This window comes from Ranitomeya variabilis, chromosome 6 (assembly GCF_051348905.1).
Source record: "Ranitomeya variabilis isolate aRanVar5 chromosome 6, aRanVar5.hap1, whole genome shotgun sequence".
In the NCBI taxonomy this organism is placed as follows: Eukaryota; Metazoa; Chordata; class Amphibia; order Anura; family Dendrobatidae; genus Ranitomeya; species Ranitomeya variabilis.
Genome location: NC_135237.1, coordinates 218,902,898 through 218,925,006, shown reverse-complemented (window position 1 = coordinate 218,925,006; position 22,109 = coordinate 218,902,898). Strand labels below are relative to the sequence as shown.

Below are 22,109 nucleotides of genomic sequence, written 5' to 3'. Positions count from 1 at the left end.
ATTACCTCATAAAGGGACACTGGTCAGAATTGCAAAAAATGGCCAGGTCATTAAAGGGAACCTGTCACCTGAATTTGGCGGGACCAGTTTTGGGTCATATGGGCGGGATTTTCGGGTGTTTGATTCACCCTTTCCTTACTCGCTGGCTGCATGCTGGCCGCAATATTGGATTGAAGTTCATTCTCTGTCCTCCGGAGTACATGCCTGCACAAGGCAATCTTGCCTTACGCAGGCGTGTACTATGGAGGACAGAGAATGAACTTCAATCCAATATTGCGGCCAGCATGCAGCCAGCGAGTAAGGAAAGGGTGAATCAAACACCCGAAAACCCCGCCCCTATGACCCAAAACTGGTCCCGCCAAATTCAGGTGACAGGTTCCCTTTAAGGTCAAAATAGGCTGGGTCATGAAGGGGTTAAAAAAAAAAAAAATCACATACTCATCTCTCGTCGCTCAGGCCCCCGGCACTTTCAATATTCACCTGACTTCGTTCCGGCGCCGCTCCATCTTCAGCGTCTTCTGCACTGACGTTCAGGCAGAGGGCGCGCACTAACCACGTCACCGTGCCCTCTGACCTGAGCGTCACTGCAGAAGACGGAGCGGCGCCCGGAACGAGGAGCAGGTGAATATCACGCAGCGCTCCCCTCCCCATTATACTCACCTGCTCCTGGCACGGTGCAGTCCCTGTTTCCCGGCGCCGCAGCTTCTTCCTGTACTGAGCGGCCACATGGTACCACTCATTACAGTAATGAATATGCGGCTCCATCCCTATGGGAGGTGGAGCAGCATATTCATTACTGTAATGAGCGATACCATGTGACCGCTCAGTACAGGAAGAAGCTGGGGCGCTGGGGAGCTAGGGACATGCGGGGACAGCGCCAGGAGCAGGTGAGTATTATTAGACAGCCCCCGCTCCCCCTCCCCTGCCGACCCCTGGGTATGACTCAAGTATAAGCCGAGAGCTGGACTTTCAGCCCCCAAAAAATGGGCTGAAAATCTTGGCTTATACTTGAGTATATACGGTACATTGTGTATTTATATACTATTAGCAATCCGTGACAGTTTAGTTTTTTTCAGTGTATTTATATCCAGGTCTTTTTGAGCTTTGAAGTGCTGTTCATATAGATACCACTCTTTGTATTTTCAAAGATACTTTATTGTATTACTGTTGGGGAGTTTTTTCACAGGGTTGGCTTTATTATGAGCCATGTGGTATTGTGTACAGGTCACATGTGTGACCGTTTTTAATATGTGTAATGTAGGTTTTTTGTGTTAAAGATTTTAATTTTTATATCTGATTCAGTGCCTCAGGTGATCCCCTCTTTGTGATCTATTCCTTTTTGCTTTTTTACACAACTGTTTGCAGTATAGATCAGGTTGGATCCCTGTATTTCTGTGGTGCCCCCTCTTATTTATTTGGAATCACAATCCACCCACGGTTATTAACCCGCTAAATGCCACTGTCAAACGCTGACAGCAGCATATAACATTCATTTCTGATCTGATCATCACCTGTATGTAGCAAAGCCGATCAGGTTATGTCAGCTTCTACAACCCCTGGCAAAAAATATGGAATCACCGGCCTTGGAGGATGTTCATTCAGTTGTTTAATTTTGTAGAAAAAAAAGCAGATCACAGACATAGCACAAAACTAAAGTCATTTCAAATGGCAACTTTCTGGCTTTAAGAAACACTAAAAGAAATCAAGAACAAAAAATGTGGTAGTCAGTAATGGTTACTTTTTTTAACCAAGCATAGGGGAAAAAATTATGGAATCACTCAATTCTGAGGAAAAAATTATAGAATCATGAAAAGTAAACAAACAAAAAAATGCTCCAAAACATCACCTCTGGCTTTTATAACAGCTTGCAGTCTCTGAGCCATGGACTTAATGAGTGTCAAACAATACTCTTCATCAATCTGGCTCCAACTTTCCCTGATTGCTGTTGCGATATCAGCTTTGCACGTTGGAGCTTTGTCATGGACCATTTTCTTCAACTTCCACCAAAGATTTTCAATTGGATTGAGCTCCGGACTATTTGCAGGCCATGACATTGACCTTATGGGTCTTTTTTTCAAGGAAGGTTTTCACAATTTTTTCTCTATGGCAGTATGCATAGCTTGAAAAATGATTTCATCATTCCTAAACATCCTTTCAATTGATGGGATAAGAAAAGTGTCCAAAATATCAACATAAGCTTGTGCATTTATTGAAGATGTAATGACCGCCATCTCCCCAGTGCCTTTACCTGACATGCAGCCCCATATCATCAATGACTATGGAAATTTGCATGTTCTCTTCAGGCAGTCATCTTTATGAATCTCATTGGAACTGCATCAAACACATCAAACAATGGTTCCAGCATCATCACCTTGCCCAATGCAGATTCGTGATTCATCACTGAATATGACATTCATCCAGTCATCCACAGTCCACGAATGCTTTTCCTTAGCCCATTGTAACCTTGTTTTTTTCGGTTTAGGGGTTAATGATGGCTTTCGTTTAGCTTTTCTGTATGCAAATCCCATTTCCTTTAGGCGGTTTCTTACAGTTCGGTCACAGACGTTGACTCCAGTTTCCTCCCATTTGTTCATTTGTTTTGTTGTGCATTTCCTGTTTTGGAGACATATTGCTTTAAGTTTCCTGTCTTGACGCTTTGATGTCTTCCTTGGTTTATCAGTATGTTTGCCTTTAACAACCTTCCCTTGTTGTTTGTATTTGGTCCAGATTTTAGACACAGCTGACTTAACAACCAACATCTTTTGCAACATTGCGTGATGATTTACCCTCTTTTAAGAGTTTGATAATCCTCTCCTTTGTTTCAATTGACATCTCTCATGTTGGAGCCATGATTCATGTCAGTCCACTTGGTGCAACAGCTCTCCAAGGTGTGATCACTCCTTTTTAGATGCAGACTAACCAGCAGATCTAATTTGATGCAGGTGTTATTTTTGGGTATGAAAATTTACAGGATGATTCCATAATTTTTTCCTCAGAATTGAGGAATTCCATAATTTTTTCCCTATGCGTGGTTAAAAAAAAGTAACCATTACTGACTACCACATTTTTTGTCCTTGATTTATTTTAGGGTATGTGTCCACGTTCAGTATTACATCCAGATTAGCTGCGGATTGAACGCTGCGTACAGCCACAGAGTTCAACTTGCAGCGTCCAGATGTTACCGCATAGTGGAGGGGATTTTAGGAAATCCCATCTCCACTATGCGTGCGAACACGCATCTGGCGGCCCAGAATTAACAGACATGCAGAGCGTCTTTTTAGAACGCAGCATGTCTGTTTACCTTGCGGCGAAGCTCCGTCGCCGCAAGGTAAATCACAGGGCCTTATGTATGGGGTGCGGAGATTCCAGATGTGTGCAATGAACACATCCAGAATCACTGCACGTACAGAAGGGGGCGACGCTTTGGACGGAGCGGGTTTTCCGCTCAGTCAAAAGCGCCGTGATTACGGACCGTGGACACATACCCTTAGTGTTTCTTCAAGCCAGAAAGTTGCCATTTGAAATTACTTTAGTTTTGTGCCATGTTTGTGATCTGCTCTTTTTCTACAAAATTAAACAACTGAATGAACATCCTCCAAGGCCGGTGATTCCATAATTTTTGCCTATTGATGCATGCCAAAAGTAATTAAAAAAAAAAAAAAAAAAAATCATACACATTTGTTATCGCCGCGATCAGTATCACCCGATCTATCAATAAGAAAAAGGATTAATCTGATCTTTAAACGACGGCGTAGCGAGAAAAAAGAAAAAGTCAAAACACAAGAATTACGTTTTCTTGGTCGCCGCAACATTGTATTAAAATGCAATAACGTGTGATGAAAAGAGCGTATCTGCTACAAAATGGTATCATTAAAAACGTCAGCTCAGGGCGCAAAAAATAAGCCCTCACCCAACCCAAGATAAAGAAAAATTGACACGCTATGGGTATCGGAAAATGGAGCTTTTTTTTTTTCAAAACCTTTTTAAATAAAGTTTGGAATTTTCATCACTTAAAAAAGAACCTAGACATGTTTGGTGTCTGTGAACTCGCAATGACCAGGAGAATAATAATGGCAGGTCAGTTTTAGCAAAACAAAAAACTACTGTGGGATTGCACTTTTTTATTGCAATTTCACCGCACATGAAATTTTTTTCTCCGTTTGAATACACGACATGGTGAAATCAATGGGGTCGTTCAAAAGTGCAACTGGTCCTGCAAAGAATAAGCCCTCACATGGTCATTTTGACCAAAAAATAAAGTTATGGCTCTGGAAAGAAGGGGAGCAAAAAATGAAAATGCAAAACCAAACACCTGTGGTCGTTAAGGAGGTTAAAAGGGAACCTGTCAGCAGTTTTGGCTGACATAAGATACGGCCATCACTTTTCAGGGCTTATATACACAGCATTCTACACTGCTCAAAAATATAAAGGAAACACTTAAACAACCGAATATAACTGCAAGTAAATCAAACTTCTGTGAAATCAAACTGTCCACTTAGGAAGCAACACTGTTTGACAAACAATTTCACATGCTGTTGTGCAAATGGAATAGACAACAGATGGAAATTATTGGCAATTATCAAGATACACTCAATAAAAGAGTGGTTCTGCAGGTGGGGACCACAGACCACATCTCAGTACCAATGCTTTCTGGCTGATGTTTTGGTCACTTTTGAAAGTTGGTTGTGCTTTCACACTCGTGGTAGCATGAGACGGACTCTTCAAGCCACTCAAGTGGCTCAGGTAGTGCAGCTCATCCAGGATGGCACATCAATGCGAGCTGTGTCAAGAAGGTTTGCTGTGTCTGTCAGCGTAGTGTCCAGAGGCTGGAGGCGCTACCAGGAGACAGGCCACTACACCAGGGTGGAGGGGGCCATAGGAGGGCAACAATGCAGCAGCAGGACCGCTACATCCGCCTTTGTGCAAGGAGGAGCACTGCCAGAGCCCTGCAAAATGACCTCCAGCAGGCCACAAATGTGCATGTGTCTGCACAAACTGTTAGAACCCGACTCCATGAGGATGGTCTGAGTGCCTGACGTCCACAGATGGGGGTTGTGCTCACAGCCCAACACCATGCTTGGCATTTGCCACAGAACACCAGGATTGGCAAATTCGCCACTGGTGCCCTGTGCTCTTCACAGATGAAAGCAGGTTCACACTGAGCACAGGTGACATCCTTCATCATGACCGGTTTGGCAGTGGGTCAGTAATGGTGTGGGGTGGCATTTTTTTGGAGGGCCGCACAGCCCTCCATGTGCTCGCCAGAGGTAGCTTTACTGCCATTAAGTACCGAGATGAGATCCTCAGACCCCTTGTGAGACCATATGCTGGTGCTGTTGGCTCTGGGTTCCTCCTAATGCAGGACAATGCCAGACCTCATGTGGCTGGAGTGTGTCAGCAGTTCCTGCACAATGAAGGCATTGAAGCTATGAACTGGCCACCCCGTTCCCCTGACCTGAATCCGATTAAGCACATCTGTGACATCATGTCTCGCTCTATCCTCCAACGTCACATTGCACCACAAACAGTCAAGGAGTTGGCGGATGCTTTAGTCCAGGTCTGGGAGGAGATCCCTCAGGAGACCATCCGCCGCCTCATCGGGAGCATGCCCAGGCATTGTACAGTAGGGAGGTCATACAGGCACGTGGAGGCCACACCCACAATACTGAGCATCTTTTTCTTGTCATGAGTCATTTCCACTGAAGTTGGATCAGCCTGTAATTTGATTTTCCACTTTGATTTTGAGTATCATTCCAAATCCAGACATCTATGGGATATTAATTTTAATTTCCATTGATCATTTTTATGTTTTATTGTTCTCAACACATTCCACTATGCAATGAATAAAATTTTCAACTGGAATATTTCATTCAGAGATATCTAGGATGTGGTATTTTAGTGTTCCCTTTATTTTTTTGAGCAGTGTATAATGATGTATATAAGCCCCCAACCCGACCTGGAAGAACTGAATAAGTTTCATTATACTCACCTGCGGGACGGTCCGGTCCAATGGGTGTCGCTGGTTTTGGTCCAGCACCTCCCATCTTATTATGATCGCCACCCTCCTGCTTGCTGCTTGTGGATGACGCCACCCTGCATCATCTACACAGGCTCCCCGGCATCGCGCTCCTGCGAAAGGCGTACTTCTCTGCCCTGTTGAAGGCAGAGCAAAGTACTGCAGTGCGTTGGTGCCAGGAAAGGTCAAAGAGCCCAGGCATCTGCGCACTGGAGTACTTTGCTCTGCCCTCAACAGGGTAGAGAAGTATGCCAGCGCAGGAGCACGATGCTGGGGAGCCTGTCTGGATGACGCAGGATCGAATCATCCACAAGAAGCAAGCAGTAAGGCGGCGATCATAAGAAGGACCAGGACCAGTGACACCCCTCGGACCGGACTACTCAGGTGAGTATAATAAGGGTATGTGTCCACATTCAGGATTGCTTCAGGATTTGGTCAGGATTTTATGCAGGTAAAATCCTGACCAAATCTGCACCTGAGGTCACTGGCAGGTCACCTGCGTTGTCCTTGAGTTTTTTCTGCAATGTAAGGACATGCTGCGTTCTTAAAAGACGGGCCGCGTGTGAGTTTTCTCGGGTGTGCCGCATGCGTCTTTTACTGCATAGTGGAGATGGGATTTCATGAAATCCACTCCACTATGCTGTAACATCTGGACGCTGCGTTTTTTATGCATGCTGCTCAACGCTGCATCAAAAACGCAGCGTTTCCTGAACGTGGACACATACCCTTAGGGTATGTGTCCACGTTCAGGATTGCATCAGGATTTGGTCAGGATTTTTCATCAGTATTTGTAAGCCAAAACCAGGAGTGGAACAATTAGAGGAAAAGTATAACAGAAACATATGCACCACTTCTGTATTTATCACCCACTCCTGGTTTTGGCTTACAAATACTGATGTAAAATCCTGACCAAATCCTGATGCAATCCTGAACGTGGACACATACCCTAAAAGTTATTTTTCAGTTTCTCCAAGTTTGGTTGGGGGCTTATATACAGCATTATGGAATGCTGTGTTTAAGTCCTGAAAGGTGATGGCCGTATCTTATGTCGGCCAAACCTGGTGACAGGTTCACTTTAAGCACACACCCTCAGGGTATGTGTACACGTTGCGGATTTGGCTGCAGATCCGCAGCAGTTTTCCCATGCGGTGTGCAGTACCATGCAAACCTATGGAAAACCAAATCCGCAGTGCCCCCACCAAAAAAAAATTAAAAATTGCGCAATTTTACGAGACCCGTAGCGTCTCCATTTTTCGTGATTTGGGGTCAGGTAAGGGCTTACTTTTTGCATGCCGAGGTGACGTTTTAAACGATTCCATTTTTGTGCAGATACGATCTCACCCGTTATTGCATTTTAATGCAATGTCGCGGCGACCGTAATTCTGGAGGTTTGATTTTTTTTCTCGCTACGGCGTTTAGCAATCTTAGGTAATCTTTTTTTTTTTGTTATTGATCGTGCGATTCTGAACTAGGCGATACCAAATATGTATATGTGTGATTTTATTTTTATTGTTTTATTTTGAAAGGGGGGTGATTTAAACTTTTATTTTTTTTATATTTATAATCACTTTTTTTTTCCCCACTTTTGGCCTGCGTCAATAGCCTCCATGAAAGGCTAGAAGCTGCCATAGCCTGATCAGCTCTGCTACATAACAGTGATGCTCAGATCGCCTCTATGTAGTAGAATTACAGCATTGTATGAGCGCCAACCACAGAGTGGCACTCATAGCAATCCAGCATCAATAACCATAGAGATCTCAAGGAGACCTCAGGTTGTCATGCTAATGCACCGCTAACCCCCGATCACGTGACGGGGGTCGGCCGGAAGCGCGCGTTAAATGCCGCTGTCAGAGTATGACAGCGGCATTTAACTAGTTAATAGGCACAGGCGGGTCGCAATTCCGCCCGAGCCTATTGCGGGCACACGTCAGCTGTTGAAATCAGCCAACATGTCGTGGCTTTGAGGTGGGCTCACCGCCAGAGCCCACCTCAAAGCTGGGCTTCTGACGTCGGATGTACTATCCCGTCCGACGTCAGAAAGGGGTTAAGTGACCTGACGCCTATTTTACATACTGAATATAAACACATTTTGAAGAAAAAAAATTCACATTCAGCAGGCAGGCGCCGGAGCTGCAGCATGATTGCATTATAATATTCATTTTATTTAGTGATATAACCTTCTTCATAAATTTATTTTTTTCTTTAATTCTCAAAATGGCACCAGCTGCTCTTGCGCAGTAGTGTCTATCGGCGATCTGATAGATGCTACTGCAAAGGCGCCGCTGGGGCCATTTTGATAGAGGAAAAAAAATTGCCTCCACCAAGATGGCGCAGTAGCATCTATCGGCGATCCGCCGAAGTCAGGCTTCGCCTCCCCCCCATCCTTCGCTTGGGTAGCAGCCTGGGCAGAAGATGGTAGAGCGACTGAGGCTACCTTGGATGAAGGAGAGGACTTAGTCCCTGACCCTCGCTGTGGCCTTCTGGCTCGGAGGCATAGGGAATGGTTTTGGGGACCTTTCTCCTATTTGAGAGGGTTTTAAGAGACCAGCATCCAAGTGCACTTTTTTGTGGCACCTTCAGTAACTTTTGAAGCACACTCGGGTGGAACACATAATCTTGGGCTTTCAAAAAAATAATAAAAAAAGGGTACTATTCATGTTATCCTAAGGCCGGGATCACACATACGCAAGATACGGCAGAGTCTCGCAGGTGAAAACCCAGCTCTGGCGCCGGCACTCCGGAGCGTAGCGTGCAGCTCCATGTATTGCTGTGCGGCTGCAGGCTCCGCTCCGGAGTGCCGGTGCCAGAGCTGGGTTTTCACCTGCGAGACTCGGCCGTATCTCGCGTATGTGTGATCCCGACCTAATAGTCCATGAAGGCATGAGCTTTAGAATAATCAGCTGTGATCCCATGCTGTACTGTCTATATTCTCTTTTGCTTCCTCCCCTGCACAGGAGCTGATCAGACCATGCTCTTGTACGGTCAGACACAGACATTATACAGTACACAGCAGGGGCACATTTATAAGATTGTCTCGGCACAGAAACATTTTATTTAAAGAGAACCTGTCACCCCCAAAATCGATGGTGAGGTAAGCTCACCGTCATCAGGGGCTTATCTACAGCATTCTGTAATGCCGTACATAAGCCCCCGATGTTACCTGAAAGAGGAGAAAAAGAGGTTAGATTATACTCACCCAGGGGCGTTTCCGCTGCAGTCCGGTCCGATGGGAGTCTCAGGTCCGCTCCGGCGCCTCCTATCTTCATTCCATGACGTCCTCTTCTGGTCTTCACGCCCCAGCTCCAGCACAGGCATACTTTGTCTGCTCTGTTGAGAGCAGAGCAAAGTACTGCAGTGCGCAGGCGCCGGGCCTCTTTGACCTTTCCGGACCTGCGACGCCCATCGACCGGGACCGCCCCTGGGTGAGTATAATCTAATGTCTTTTTCTCCTTTTTCAGGATACATCGGGGGCTTATCTACAGCATTACAGAATGCTGTAGATAAGCCCCTGATGACGGTGAGCTTACCTCACCATCGATTTTGGGGGTGACAGCTTCCCTTTAAACACATCCAATTGGGGAATTTATTCTTATACTTACTATTCAAAGATCTATTTAACTGATTAAAATTAACTTTGAGGGAAAACCTCTGAATCTGCCTGTATGAATTTCTACTGTATCAATGATCCGTTCTGTGTGAACTCTCAGCCAGTAACACTGCATTTCTTAGGGTATGTGCAGAGAGTCAGTAAATGCTGTGGGTTGGATGCTGTGTACCTGTACCTCGTCCAACCTGCAGCATCCAGATGTTACAGCATAGTGGATGGGATTTTTAGAAAATCCATGTCCACTATGTGTGTATGTGCGCCTGCAGATCACCCTCGAGACAGACATGCTGCGCTTCTCTCCAGACCGCAGCATGTCTATTTTTCTTACAAAGACGCAAGTCTCCGCATGAGAAATTACATCAATACAATGTATTTGACGCGATTAATCTGCACTGTTCAGAGGACACATATGCGGAATCATTCAATAGCTGGCAGCGCTTTTGACGAAGCGGACATGCATTGCATCCAAAGCGCTGCCAGTTCCGGATCGTCTGCACCTGGCCTAATAGGTGTTCTGAGCTATTGGTGGGGGATAATAGGACTTGCTCTATTGAGAGAAGTGGCTAAAACTTTAGTTGGACTGTGCAGAACCTACAATGACTGCAACAACTGGCAAGAGGAGCCAAATTCTAATGTGTACTGCTGGACTTGCTGAAAATTCCATCAGAGGTATATAACCCCTAATAAAAGGGGAGCAGTGAGGTATGTGCAATAGCCAGTGTGCCAATTCACCACATAGACCAATCATCTCCATAGGGGGAAATTAAAGGAACTCTGTCACCCCAAAAATCGTATCTGAGCTAAGCCCACCAGCATCAGGGGCTTATCTACAGCATTCTGTAATGCTGCAGATAAGCCCCCGATGTAACCTGAAAGATGAGAAATAAAGGTTAGATTATACTTACCCAGGGGCGGTCCGGGTCCCATGGGCATCGCGGTCCGGGGCCAGCGCCTCCTATCTTCATTCGATGACTTCCTCTTCTTGTCTTCTTGCAGCGGCTCAAGCGTACTTTGTCTGCCCTCTTGAGAGCAGAGCAAAGTACTGCATTGCGTAGGCGCCAGGAAAGGTCAGAGAGGCCCAGCACCTGCGCACTGCAGTACTTTGCTCTGCCCTCAACAGGGCAGACAAAGTACGCCTGCGCCGCAGCGTGAAGACAAGAAGAGGACGTCATTGAATGAAGATGGGAGGCCCCGGACCGCAACGCCCATCAGACCCGGACCGCCCCTGGGTGAGTATAATCTAACCTCTTTTTCTCATCTTTCAGGATACATCAGGGGCTTATCTACAGCATTACAGAATGCTGTAGATAAGCCCCTGATGCCAGTGGGCTTAGCTCACCTTCGATTTTGGGGGTGACAGGTTCCCTATAAGGCTACGTTCACATTTGCGTTGTGCGCCGCAGCGTCGGCGCCGCAACGCACAACGCAAATAAAAACGCAGCAAAACGCATGCACAACGCTGCGTTTTGCGCCGCATGCGTCGTTTTTTTCATTGAATTTGGACGCAGCAAAAATGCAACTTGCTGCGTCCTCTGCGCCCCGACGCGGGCGCCGCAGCGACGCATGCGGCGCAAAACGCAAGTGCGCCGCATGTCCATGCGCCCCCATGTTAAATATAGGGGCGCATGACGCATGCGGCGCCGCTGCGGCGCCCGACGCTGCGGCGAGGACCGCAAATGTGAACGTAGCCTAACAGAGTGGTCTTTGGCTGGTACCTTGGGGTCCTTCAGGTGCAGTGAAATTACAACTCCTAACATCCATAAAATAGTGCAGTCAGTGCATGTTGGAAGCTGTAGTTAAACAGCAATCCAATATGCAACACACCACTAGCTTAGAGTAACCGTCTGCAGAAAGCTGGTTTAGGGAAGTCTCCTTTAAGGCTACGTTCACATTTGCGTTGTGCGGCGCAGCGTCGGGCGCAGCCGCGGCGACGCATGCGTCATGCGCCCCTATATTTAACATGGGGGGGGCGCATGGACATGCGTTGTCTTGCGTTTTGTGATGCATGCGTCATTTGGGCGCAACTGTCAGGGCGCAGAGGACGCTGCATGATGCAGTTTTTTCTGCGCCAAAAATCATGCAAAAACTGAACGCATGCGTCACAAAACGCTGCGTTGTGCATGCAGTTTGCATGCGTTGTGCGTGGCGTCGCCGACGCTGCGCCGCACAACGCAAATGTGAACGTAGCCTAAGTAATCCCCCCCTTAAAAAGCAGAACGAGCTGCAGCAGCCGGTAAGGGTATGTTTCCACGTTCAGGAAATGCTGCGTGTTTGAAGCTGCGTTAAGCCGCAGCGTCCAGATGTTACAGCATAGCGGAAGGGATTTCATGAAATCCCTTCTCCACTATGCATTAAAAGACGCATGCAGCAAACTGGCGGAAACGGACATGCGGCGCGTCTTTTAAGAACGCAGCATGTCCTTACAGTGCTGAAACAACGCAAGGACAACGCAGGTGACCTGCCAGTGACCTCAGGTGCAGATTTGGTCAGGATTTTACCTGCATAAAATCCTGGCCAAATCCTGAGGCAATCCTGAACGTGCACACATACCCTAAGCAGAGAGCAGGCATCCGCAGCTTTCCTACAGGAGCCCATTCTCGCCATATGGCACCGGACGCTGCGACTCGGCCTGTACCGAGTACGCCCCCAGCTCCCAGGTAATACCGGCAGGCAGGTGACCAGCTTTAGTGTCCGTTTTCTCTCCAGGAGGGGAGGACATTGCTTCCGTTCAGGACGTTCTGCTTGCCCCGCAGATCCGTGACCGCCCGGTTCTCCCACTGTTACGAAAAGGGAATCTCCGCCCAAGTTTTCTTTTCTTTGCTCCTTCCCACTTCTTCCAGTCTTTTAAGTGCCCGCCCGCACACTGTTCCCCTCGATGCCTACGTGGCTCCACCGACGCTCTTTTTGCTGTTTTTTCTCTCGTCAAGCTTTATTGAAAATGAGCAGTGACACATAAAGTCCACAGTTGCGCTGTTCAGTTACAGACAGAGGTTTGCAAAATGGCGTTTTTTTTGTTTGTTTTCTTTCAGTCAATTCTTCAACATTCATTGTGTAATAGATTAGTCGTCACAAAAAATGCTTTTTTTGCCTACGAGCGTGCAAAAATCCTCAGAGTAGCAGGGTATGTGCCCACGATCAGTAAACGCTGGGGGTTGGACGCTGCATCCTTGCGCAGCGTCCAGCTGTTACAGCGTAGTGGATGGGACTAGAGAGATAAAAACATGGTGACTGAAGTGAAAAATCAGCTGGATTGTGGTGCCTGTTGGGCCTTCAGTGTAGTCGGTGCTGTGGAGTCTGCCTACACTATCAGCGGACACATGCAGGCCCTCCGTGTACAGCAGGTCATTGACTGTTCATACTTGGATAGAGGCTGCGATGGGGGATCCACAGACAGTACTTTGAAATGGCTGTATCAGTCGCATACAAAGTTTGTGGAGTCTTCTAAATACTCCTTTAAAGCAAGAACTGGAATTTGTCGTTATTTTCCTTTAACAGAAGATGGTGTTTCTATAAAGGGATATAAAGCTTACGATTTCGGTAACTGAAGAGGAAATTGATGAGCTTGTTGATACGTGTTGGCCCTTTGGCAGTCATAGTCAATACGGTGAGCTGGCAGGATTACCTTGGAGGTATCATTCAGCATCACTGTTCCAGTGGACACTCAATCATGCTGTCCTAGTGGTTGGCTTTGATAAGTCAGGTGACACTCCTTACTGGATAGTGAAGAATTATTGGGGTATAGATGGATATGTGCATGTTAAGATGGGTCAGAACATATGTGGAATAGCAGACTTTATGACTTTTCCATTGATGTGACTTGGATGAAAACAAGGGAAAACGTGGACCTTTTGACAAATTTATTTTTAAATAGTCTGTTTTCAATAAGACATTAAGTCACTTGGAATTGAAGCAGTAAAATTTAATTTGGAGAGACCTAAAATGAACTTTGCAAATCAAATGTCCAGAGTTGATGCCTTTAAACGGTTTACATCTTTTAACACTTTTTTGTTGTATGCACTTTTATAAGTAAAATTAAAAAAGCAGTTAGATTTTAATAAACATTTTATACAAGCCTACAGCCTGCAGTAACCACCGATTGACCAAATCGCTGCACGACCAGCTCTACCCTCGCCTACTGTATCCTCACCCATCCCTTGTAGATTGTGAGCCATCGCGGGCAGGGTCCTCTCTCCTCCTGTAAAAGTTTTTACCTGTATTGTTTAACCCCTTAGTGACAGAGCCAATTTGGTACTTAATGACAGAGCCAATTTTTACAATTCTGACCACTGTCACTTTATGAGGTTATAACTCTGGAACGCTTTAACGGATCCTGCTGATTCTGAGACTGTTTTTTCGTGACATGTTGTACTTCATGTTAGTGGTAAAATTTCTTCGATATTACTTGCGATTATTTATGAAAAAAATGGAAATATGGTGAAAATTTTAAAAATTTTGCAATTTTCAAATTTTGTATTTTTATGCCCTTAAATCAGAAAGATATGTCACACAAAATAGTTAATAAATAACATTTCCCACATGTCTACTTTACATCAGCACAATTTTGGAAACAACATTTTTTTTTGTTAGGGAGTTATAAGGGTTAAAATTTGACCAGCAATTTCTCATTTTTACAACACCATTTTTTTTTAGGGACCACATCACATTTGAAGTCATTTTGAGGGGTCTATATGATAGAAAATAACCAAGTGTGACACCATTCTAAAAACTGCACCCCTCAAGGTACTTAAAACCACATTCAAGAAGTTTATTAACCCTTTACGTGCTTCACAGGAACTCAAACAATGTGGAAGGAAAAAATGAACATTTAACTTTTTTTGCAAACACTTTAATTCAGAACCATATTTTTTTATTTTCACAAGTGTAAAAACAGAAATTTAACCATTAGAGAGCAATTGCACACTATGGCGCTCACCGCAAGGGGGGGAGGGGGAGGAAATGGCAGTAGAGGACAGGGGGGGTGGGCGGTGGGATAATGAGAGAAATGAGCACCCCTAGCTGCTGGACCACGCAGGATCTGTGCCTATCCTGGGAGGAAATATGTGCGCTAGGATATCACAATATGGATATGAGGACCGCGCTCGGGGGTGCGTGCTCAGTAGTGATGTGCAGCAGGGGTAAACACCAGTATGTAGTAGGAAGTGTACGATTCACTATCCACTAAAGACCTGCTGTGTGTAACATGCGGGCTGGATACCTTGCATATATGTCTATACGGGCTGTATAGACGGTGCTTACCTAGTTGTGCTTGCTAAGCCGCTCCAGCGTCCTGGCTGGCGTCCGCTGTGGAGTAAGGACCTTACTCCACAGCGGACGCCAGCCAGGACGCTGGAGCGGCTTAGCAAGCACAACTAGGTAAGCACCGTCTATACAGCCCGTATAGACATATATGCAAGGTATCCAGCCCGCATGTTACACACAGCAGGTCTTTAGTGGATAGTGAATCGTACACTTCCTACTACATACTGGTGTTTACCCCTGCTGCACATCACTACTGAGCACGCACCCCCGAGCGCGGTCCTCATATCCATATTGTGATATCCTAGCGCACAGAAATTTAACCATACATTTTGTTGAGCAATTTCTCCTGAATACGCTGATACCCCATATGTGGGGGTAAACCACTGTTTGGGCGCACCGCAGAGCTTGGAAGAGAAGGAGCGCCGTTTGACTTTTTCAATGCAGAATTGGCTGGAATTGAGATCGGATGCCATGTCACGTTTGGAGAGCCCCTGATGTGCCTAAACAGTGGAAACGCTCCACAAGTGACACCATTTTGGAAACTAGACCCCTTAAGGAACTTAACTAGATGTGTGGTGAGCACTTTGAGCCCCCAAGTGCTTCACAGAAGTTTATAACGTAGAGCCGTGAAAATAAAAAATCGCATTTGTTTACACAAAAATGATATTTTCGCCCACAAATTCTTATTTTCCCAAGGGTAACAGGAGAAATTAGACCACAAAAGTTGTTGTGCAATTTCTCCTGAGTACATTGATACCCCATATGTGGGGGTAAACCACTGTTTGGGCTCACTGCAGAGCTTGGAAGAGAAGGAGCGCCATTTTACTTTTTCAATGTAGAATTAGCTGGAATTGAGATCGGATGCCATGTCGCTTTTGGAGAGCCACTAATGTGCCTAAACAGTGGAAACCCCCCACAAATGACACCATTTTGGAGACTAGACCCCTTAAGGAACTTATCTAGATGTGTGGTGAGCACTTTAAACCCCCAGGTGCTTCACGGAAGTTTATAATGTAGAGCCGTGAAAATAAAAAAGTCGCATTTTTTCTACAAAAATGATCTTTTTGCCCCCAAATTTTTATTTTCACAAGGGTAACAGGAGAAATTAGACAACAAATGTTGTTGTGCAACCTCTCCTGAGTACGTTGATACCCCATATGTGGGGGTAAACCACTGTTTGGGCGCACTGCAGAGCTTGGAAGAGAATGAGTGCCGTTTTACTTTTTCAATGTAGAATTGGCTGGAATTGAGATCGGATGCCATGTCGCGTTTGGAGAGCCCCTGATGTGCCTAAACAGTGGAACCCCCCACAAATGACACCATTTTGGAAACTAAACACCTTAAGGAACTTATCTAGATGTGTGGTGAGCACTTTAAACCCCCAGGTGCTTCACGGAAGTTTATAACGTAGAGCCGTGAAAATAAAAAATCCTTTTTTTTCACTCAAAAATGATTTTTTAGCCTGCAATTTTTTATTTTATTAAGGGTAACAGGAGACATTGGACCACAAAATCTGTTGACCAGTTTGTCCTGAGTTCGCTGATACCCCATATGTGGGGGGAGGGCACTGTTTGGGCACCCATCAGGGCTCGGAAGGGAAGGAGCACCGCTTGGAATGCAGACTTTGATGGGATGGTCTGCAGGTGTCATGTTGCATTTGCAGAGATCCTGATGTACCTAAACAGTAGAAACCCCCCACAAGTGACTCCATTTTGGAAACTAGACCCCCCAAAGAGCTTATCTAGATGTGTGGTGAGCACTAGGAACCCCCAACTGCTTCACAGAAGTTTATAATGTAGAGCCATGAAAATAAAAAAAATCATATTTTTTCCACAAAAATGATCTTCTCACCCCCAAATTTTTACTTTCACAAGGGTAACAGGAGAAATTGGACCCCAAAATTTATTGTGCAATTTATGCTGAGTAGGCTGATACCCCATATGTGGGGGATAAACCACTGTTTGGGCGCATGGCAGAGCTTGGAAGGGAAGGAGCGCCGTTTTGGAATGCAGACTTTGATAGAATGGCCTGCAGGCATTATGTTGCGTTTGCAGAGCCCCCGATGTACCTAAACAGTACAAACCCCCCACAAGTGACCTCATTTTTGAAACTAGACCCCCCAAGGAACTTATCTAGATGTGTTGTGAGAACTTTGAATGCCCAAGTGCTTCACAGAAGTTTATAATGCAGAGTCGTGAAAACAAAAAAAAATATTTTTTTCACAAAAAAGATTTTTTTAGCCCCCCAATTTTTATTTTCACAAGGGTAACAAGAGAAATTGGACCCCAAAAGTTGTTGTCCAATTTGTCCTGAGTACACTGATACCCCATGTGTGGGGGGGACCACTGTTTGGGCGCATGGCTGAGCTCGGAAGGGAAGGAGTGCCGTTTTGGAATGCAGACTTTGATAGAATGGTCTGCAGGCATTATGTTACGTTTGCAGAGCCCCCGATGTACCTAAAAAGTAGAAACCCCCCACAAGTGACCTCATTTTGGAAACTAGACCCCCCAAGGAACCTATCTAGATGTGTTGTGAGAACTTTGAATGCCCAAGTGCTTCACAGAAGTTTATAATGCAGAGTCGTGAAAACAAAAAAAAAAAAATTTTTCACAAAAAAGATTTTTTTAGCCCCCCAATTTTTATTTTCACAAAGGTAACTAGAGAAATTGGACCCCAAAAGTTGTTGTCCAATTTGTCCTGAGTACGCTGATGCTCCATATGTGGGGGTAAACCACTGTTTGGGCGCACGGCAGAGCTCAAAAGGTAGGGAGCACCATTTTACTTTTTGAGCACAAAATTGGCTGTGGCGTTTAGAGACCCCCTGATGTACCTAAACAGTGGAAACCCCCCAATTCTAACTACAACCCTAACCCCAACACACCCCTAATCCCAACCCGATCCATAATCCTAATCACAACCCTAACCCCCAAAACACCCCTAACCCTAATCCCAAAGCTAACCATAACCCTAATCAAAACCTTAAACCCAACACCCCCCTAATCCTAATCTCAACCCTAACCTCAAAATCTAACCCTAATCCCAATACACCCCTATCCTTAATCCCAACCCTAGCCTTAACCCTAATCCCAAACCTAACCCTAATCCCAAATGTAACCCTAATGCCAACCCTAATCCAAATCCTAATCCCAACTCTAACCCTAACTTTAGCCCCAACCCTAGCCCTAACCCTAACTTTAGCCCAAACCCTAACTTTAGCCCTAAACCTAGCCCCAACCCTAACCCTAACTTTAGCCCCAACCCTAGCCCTAACCCTAGCTCTAAGGCTATGTGCACATGTTGCGGATTTTGCTGCGGATCCGCAGCTGTGGGTCCGCAGCAGTTTCCCATGAGTTTACAGTACAATGTAAACCTATGGGAAACATAAAACGCTGTGCCCATGCTGCGGAAAAAAACACACGGAAACGCAGCGGTTTACATTCTGCAGCATGTCAATTCTTTCTGCTGATTCCGCAGCGGTTTTACACCTACTCCATAATAGAAAACTGCAGGTGTAAAACCGCAGTGGAATCCGCACAAAAACCGCGGTACATCCGCGATAAATCTGCAGGAAAAACGCAGCGTTTTGGTCCTGCGGATTTATCAAATCCGCTGCGGAAAAATCCGCAGAGAACCATTCTATGTGTGCACATATCCTAACCCTACCCCTAACCCTAACCCTAACCCTAACCCTAACCCTATTTGGAAAATAGAAATTCATACATTTTTTTTATTTTATTTCTTTTTTCTTACTAAGGGGGTGATAAAGGGGGGGTTATTTACTATTTTTTTTATTTTGATCACTGTGATAGGATCTCACAGTGACCAAAATAAAAAAAGAGGAAGAATTTTCTTCTGCCGGCCGGCAGATCATGGTGGGCGCACAGCGCATGCACCCGCCATTTTCTTACCGAAGCAAGAAGCCGGCGGCCAGCAGAAGAAGCAGGAGGACCCAGGGACACCGGTAAGTATAACAGGGTCCCCGAATCCCCCTATTTCTCTGTCCTCTGATGTGCGAGGACAGAGAAATGACATCGCTTTTTTTTTTTTTTTTGCGGTCGCCGGTAAACAGTTAATTACCGGCGATCGCAAAACAGGGGTCGGTAAAAACCGACCCCGATCACCGGCAGCCGAGACCCCAAAGAACATCCGGGTGCCGGGCGCACTGCGCATGCGCCCGCCATTATTTCCCCGGAAAAAGATGGCGGCGCCCATCGGGAGCCACGAGGAGCTCCGGGGGAGGTAGGTGAGTATTGGGGGGCTATCGGGGACCACATTTCTCTGTCCTCCGATGTGCGATCACATCGGAGGACAGAGAAATTAAATGACAAATCGCGTTTTGTTTTTTTTTTGCGACCGCCGGTAAACGGTTAATTACCGGCGATCGCAACTCAGGGGTCGGTAAAAAACCCCCGAATCATGTTCTCTGGGGTTTCGGCTACCCCCGGCAACCGAGACCCCAGAGAAAATCCGACTCTGGGGGGCGCTATTCACTTTTCCCACAGCGCCGTTAATTAACGGCGCTGTGGTTTAAGTACCCTTAGCGGCCGCCGTTAAAAGGCGTATCGGCGGTCGTTAAGGGGTTAAGATTATTGTACTTGTTTTTATTATGTATACCCCTCCTCACATGTAAAGCGCCATGGAATAAATGGCGCTATAATAATAATAATAATGGGATTTAAAAAAATCCCATGTCCACTATGCGTGTATGTGCTCCCGCAGCTTACCCGTGGAGACGGACATGCGGCATGTCTCTCCAGACCACAGCATGTCTCTTTATCTTCGCAAGAGAAATTACATCAATACAATGTATTGCACGCGGTGATTCTGCATGGTTCAGAGAACACATGCGGATTCACCTATGTTCAGTAGCCGCCAGCACTTTAGACACGGCGAACATGCTCTGCATCCAAAGCGCTGCCGATTACTGATCATCTGAACATACCCTAAAGCAGGGGTGGGGAACCTCAGGCCCCCCCCGGGCCATTTACAGCCTTCGATTACTTTTTATCAGGCCCTGGGCAGATTCTCAGGGACCGCATTCTTGGGCAGGGAGGCGTATTTTGATTGCCACCAGCTCATTAATTTCTTCTTGCTCTGTTGGCACACACACAGTGTTCACTACTGAACACTGTCGAGGCATGCAATGAAAGATTATATCCTGAAACCAGTGCCAGAGTTAGGATGTACTTGGTGGGCGGAGTTTGTGCGGCCCCCGAAGGATGGTATAAATATCCAATTGGCCCTTGGCAGAAAAAAAAGATTCCCCACCCCTGGCCTAAATTAAATCGTACAGGCTCTGATTCTTGCTTCCTGCGGCGGTTTGAGAAGCATGAATCAATATTCATGCTTCTTAACCCCTTAAGCCCCGAGGGTGGTTTGCACGTTAATGACCGGGCCAATTTTTACAATTCTGACCACTGTCCCTTTATGAGGTTATAACTCTGGAACACTTCAACGGATCTTGGCGATTCTGACATTGTTTTCTCGTGAGATATTGTACTTCATGTTAGTGGGGTAAAATTTATTCAATGTAACTTGTGTTTATTTGTGAAAAAAATGGAAATTTGGCAAAAATTTAGAAAATTTCACAAATTTTCCAACTTTGAATTTTTATGCCCTTAAATCACAGAGATATGTCACGCAAAATACTTAATAAGTAACATTTCCACATGTCTACTTTACATCAGCACAATTTTGGAACCAAAATTTTTTTTTGTTAGGGAGTTATAAGGGTTAAAAGTTGACCAGCAATTTCTTATTTTTACAACACCATTTTTTTTAGGGACCACATCTCATTTGAAGTCATTTTGAGGGGTCTATATGATAGAAAATAACCAAGTTTGACACCATTCTAAAAACTGCACCCCTCAAGGTGCTCAAAACCACATTCAAGAAGTTTATTAACCCTTCAGGTGTTTCACAGGAATTTTTGGAATGTTTAAATAAAAATGAACATTTAACTTTTTTTCACACAAAATTTACTTCAGCTCCAATTTGTTTTATTTTACCAAGGGTAACAGGAGAAAATGGACCCCAAAAGATGTTGTACAATTTGTCCTGAGTACGCCGATACCCCATATGTGGGGGTAAACCACTTTTTGGGCACATGACAGAGCTCGGAAGCGAAGGAGCGCCATTTGACTTTTCAATGCAAAATTGACTGGAATTGAGATGGGACGCCATGTTGCGTTTGGAGAGCCCCTGATGTGCCTAAACATTGAAACCCCCCACAAGTGACACCATTTTGGAAAGTAGACCCCTTAAGGAACTTATCTAGATGTGTGGTGAGCACTTTGACCCACCAAGTGCTTCACAGAAGTTTATAATGCAGAGCCGTAAAAATAAAAAATCATATTTTTTCACAAAAATGATCTTTTCGCCCCCAATTTTTTATTTTCCCAAGGGTAAGAGAAAAAATTGGACCCCAAAAATTGTTGTGCAATTTGTCCTGAGTACGCTGATACCCCATATGTGGGTGTAAACCATTGTTTGGGTGCATGGCAGAGCTCGGAAGGGAAGGAGCGCCATTTGACTTTTCAATGCAAAATTGACTGGAATTGAGATGGGACGCCATGTTGCGTTTGAAGAGCCCCTGATGTGCCTAAACATTGAAACCCCCACAAGTGACACCATTTTGGAAAGTAGACCCGTTAAGGAACTTATCTAGATGTGTGGTGAGCACTTTGACCCAACAAGTGCTTCACAGAAGTTTATAATGCAGAGCCGTAAAAATAAAAAATCATATTTTTTCACAAAAATGATCTTTTCGCCCCCAGTTTTTTATTTTCCTAAGGGTAAGAGAAGAAATTAGACCACAAAAGTTGTTGGTCAATTTGTCCTGAGTACAACGATACCCCATATGTGGGGGTAAACCACTGTTTGGGCGCATAGCAGAGCTCGGAAGGGAAGTAGCGCCATTTGACTTTTCAATGCAAAATTGACTGGAATTGAGATGGGACACCATGTCGCGTTTGGAGAGCCCCTGATGTGCCTAAACATTAAAACCCCCCACAAGTGACACCATTTTGGAAAGTAGACCCCCTAAGGAACTTATCTTGATGTGTTTTGAGAGCTTTGAACCCCCAAGTGTTTCACTACAGTTTATAACGCAGAGCCGTGAAAATAAAAACATTTTTTTTTTCAGAAAATGATATTTTAGCCCCCAGTTTTGTATTTTCACAAGGGTAACAGGATAAATTGGACTCCAAAAGTTGTTGTCCAATTTGT

The 22,109-nt window shown here is 45.3% G+C and overlaps 1 protein-coding gene, 1 long non-coding RNA gene and 1 pseudogene across 4 annotated transcripts in view; 2 read left to right on the top strand and 1 right to left on the bottom strand.

The window, feature by feature from the left end:
* The window catches only part of DAP (death associated protein), a 486,374-nt gene extending 473,855 nt beyond the window's left edge, over positions 1-12,519 (bottom strand). Inside the window, exon 1 of one of the 2 annotated variants that reach the window (XM_077269448.1) lies at positions 12,288-12,519. In XM_077269448.1, coding sequence (XP_077125563.1) covers positions 12,288-12,342 — 55 coding nt within the window. In that variant the 5' untranslated portion in view covers positions 12,343-12,519. The remainder of the gene's footprint in view (positions 1-12,287) is intronic. The other variant, XM_077269447.1, reaches the window with a different exon arrangement.
* The window catches only part of LOC143782229 (uncharacterized), a 29,013-nt gene continuing 18,869 nt past the window's right edge, over positions 11,966-22,109 (top strand). The window contains exon 1 of one of the 2 annotated variants that reach the window (XR_013216898.1): positions 11,966-12,280. This is a non-coding gene — a long non-coding RNA (uncharacterized LOC143782229). Of the gene's footprint in view, positions 12,281-12,475; positions 12,614-22,109 lie in introns of those variants that run through there. The other variant, XR_013216899.1, reaches the window with a different exon arrangement.
* On the top strand, positions 12,623-14,123 carry LOC143782089 (cathepsin O pseudogene; annotated as a pseudogene).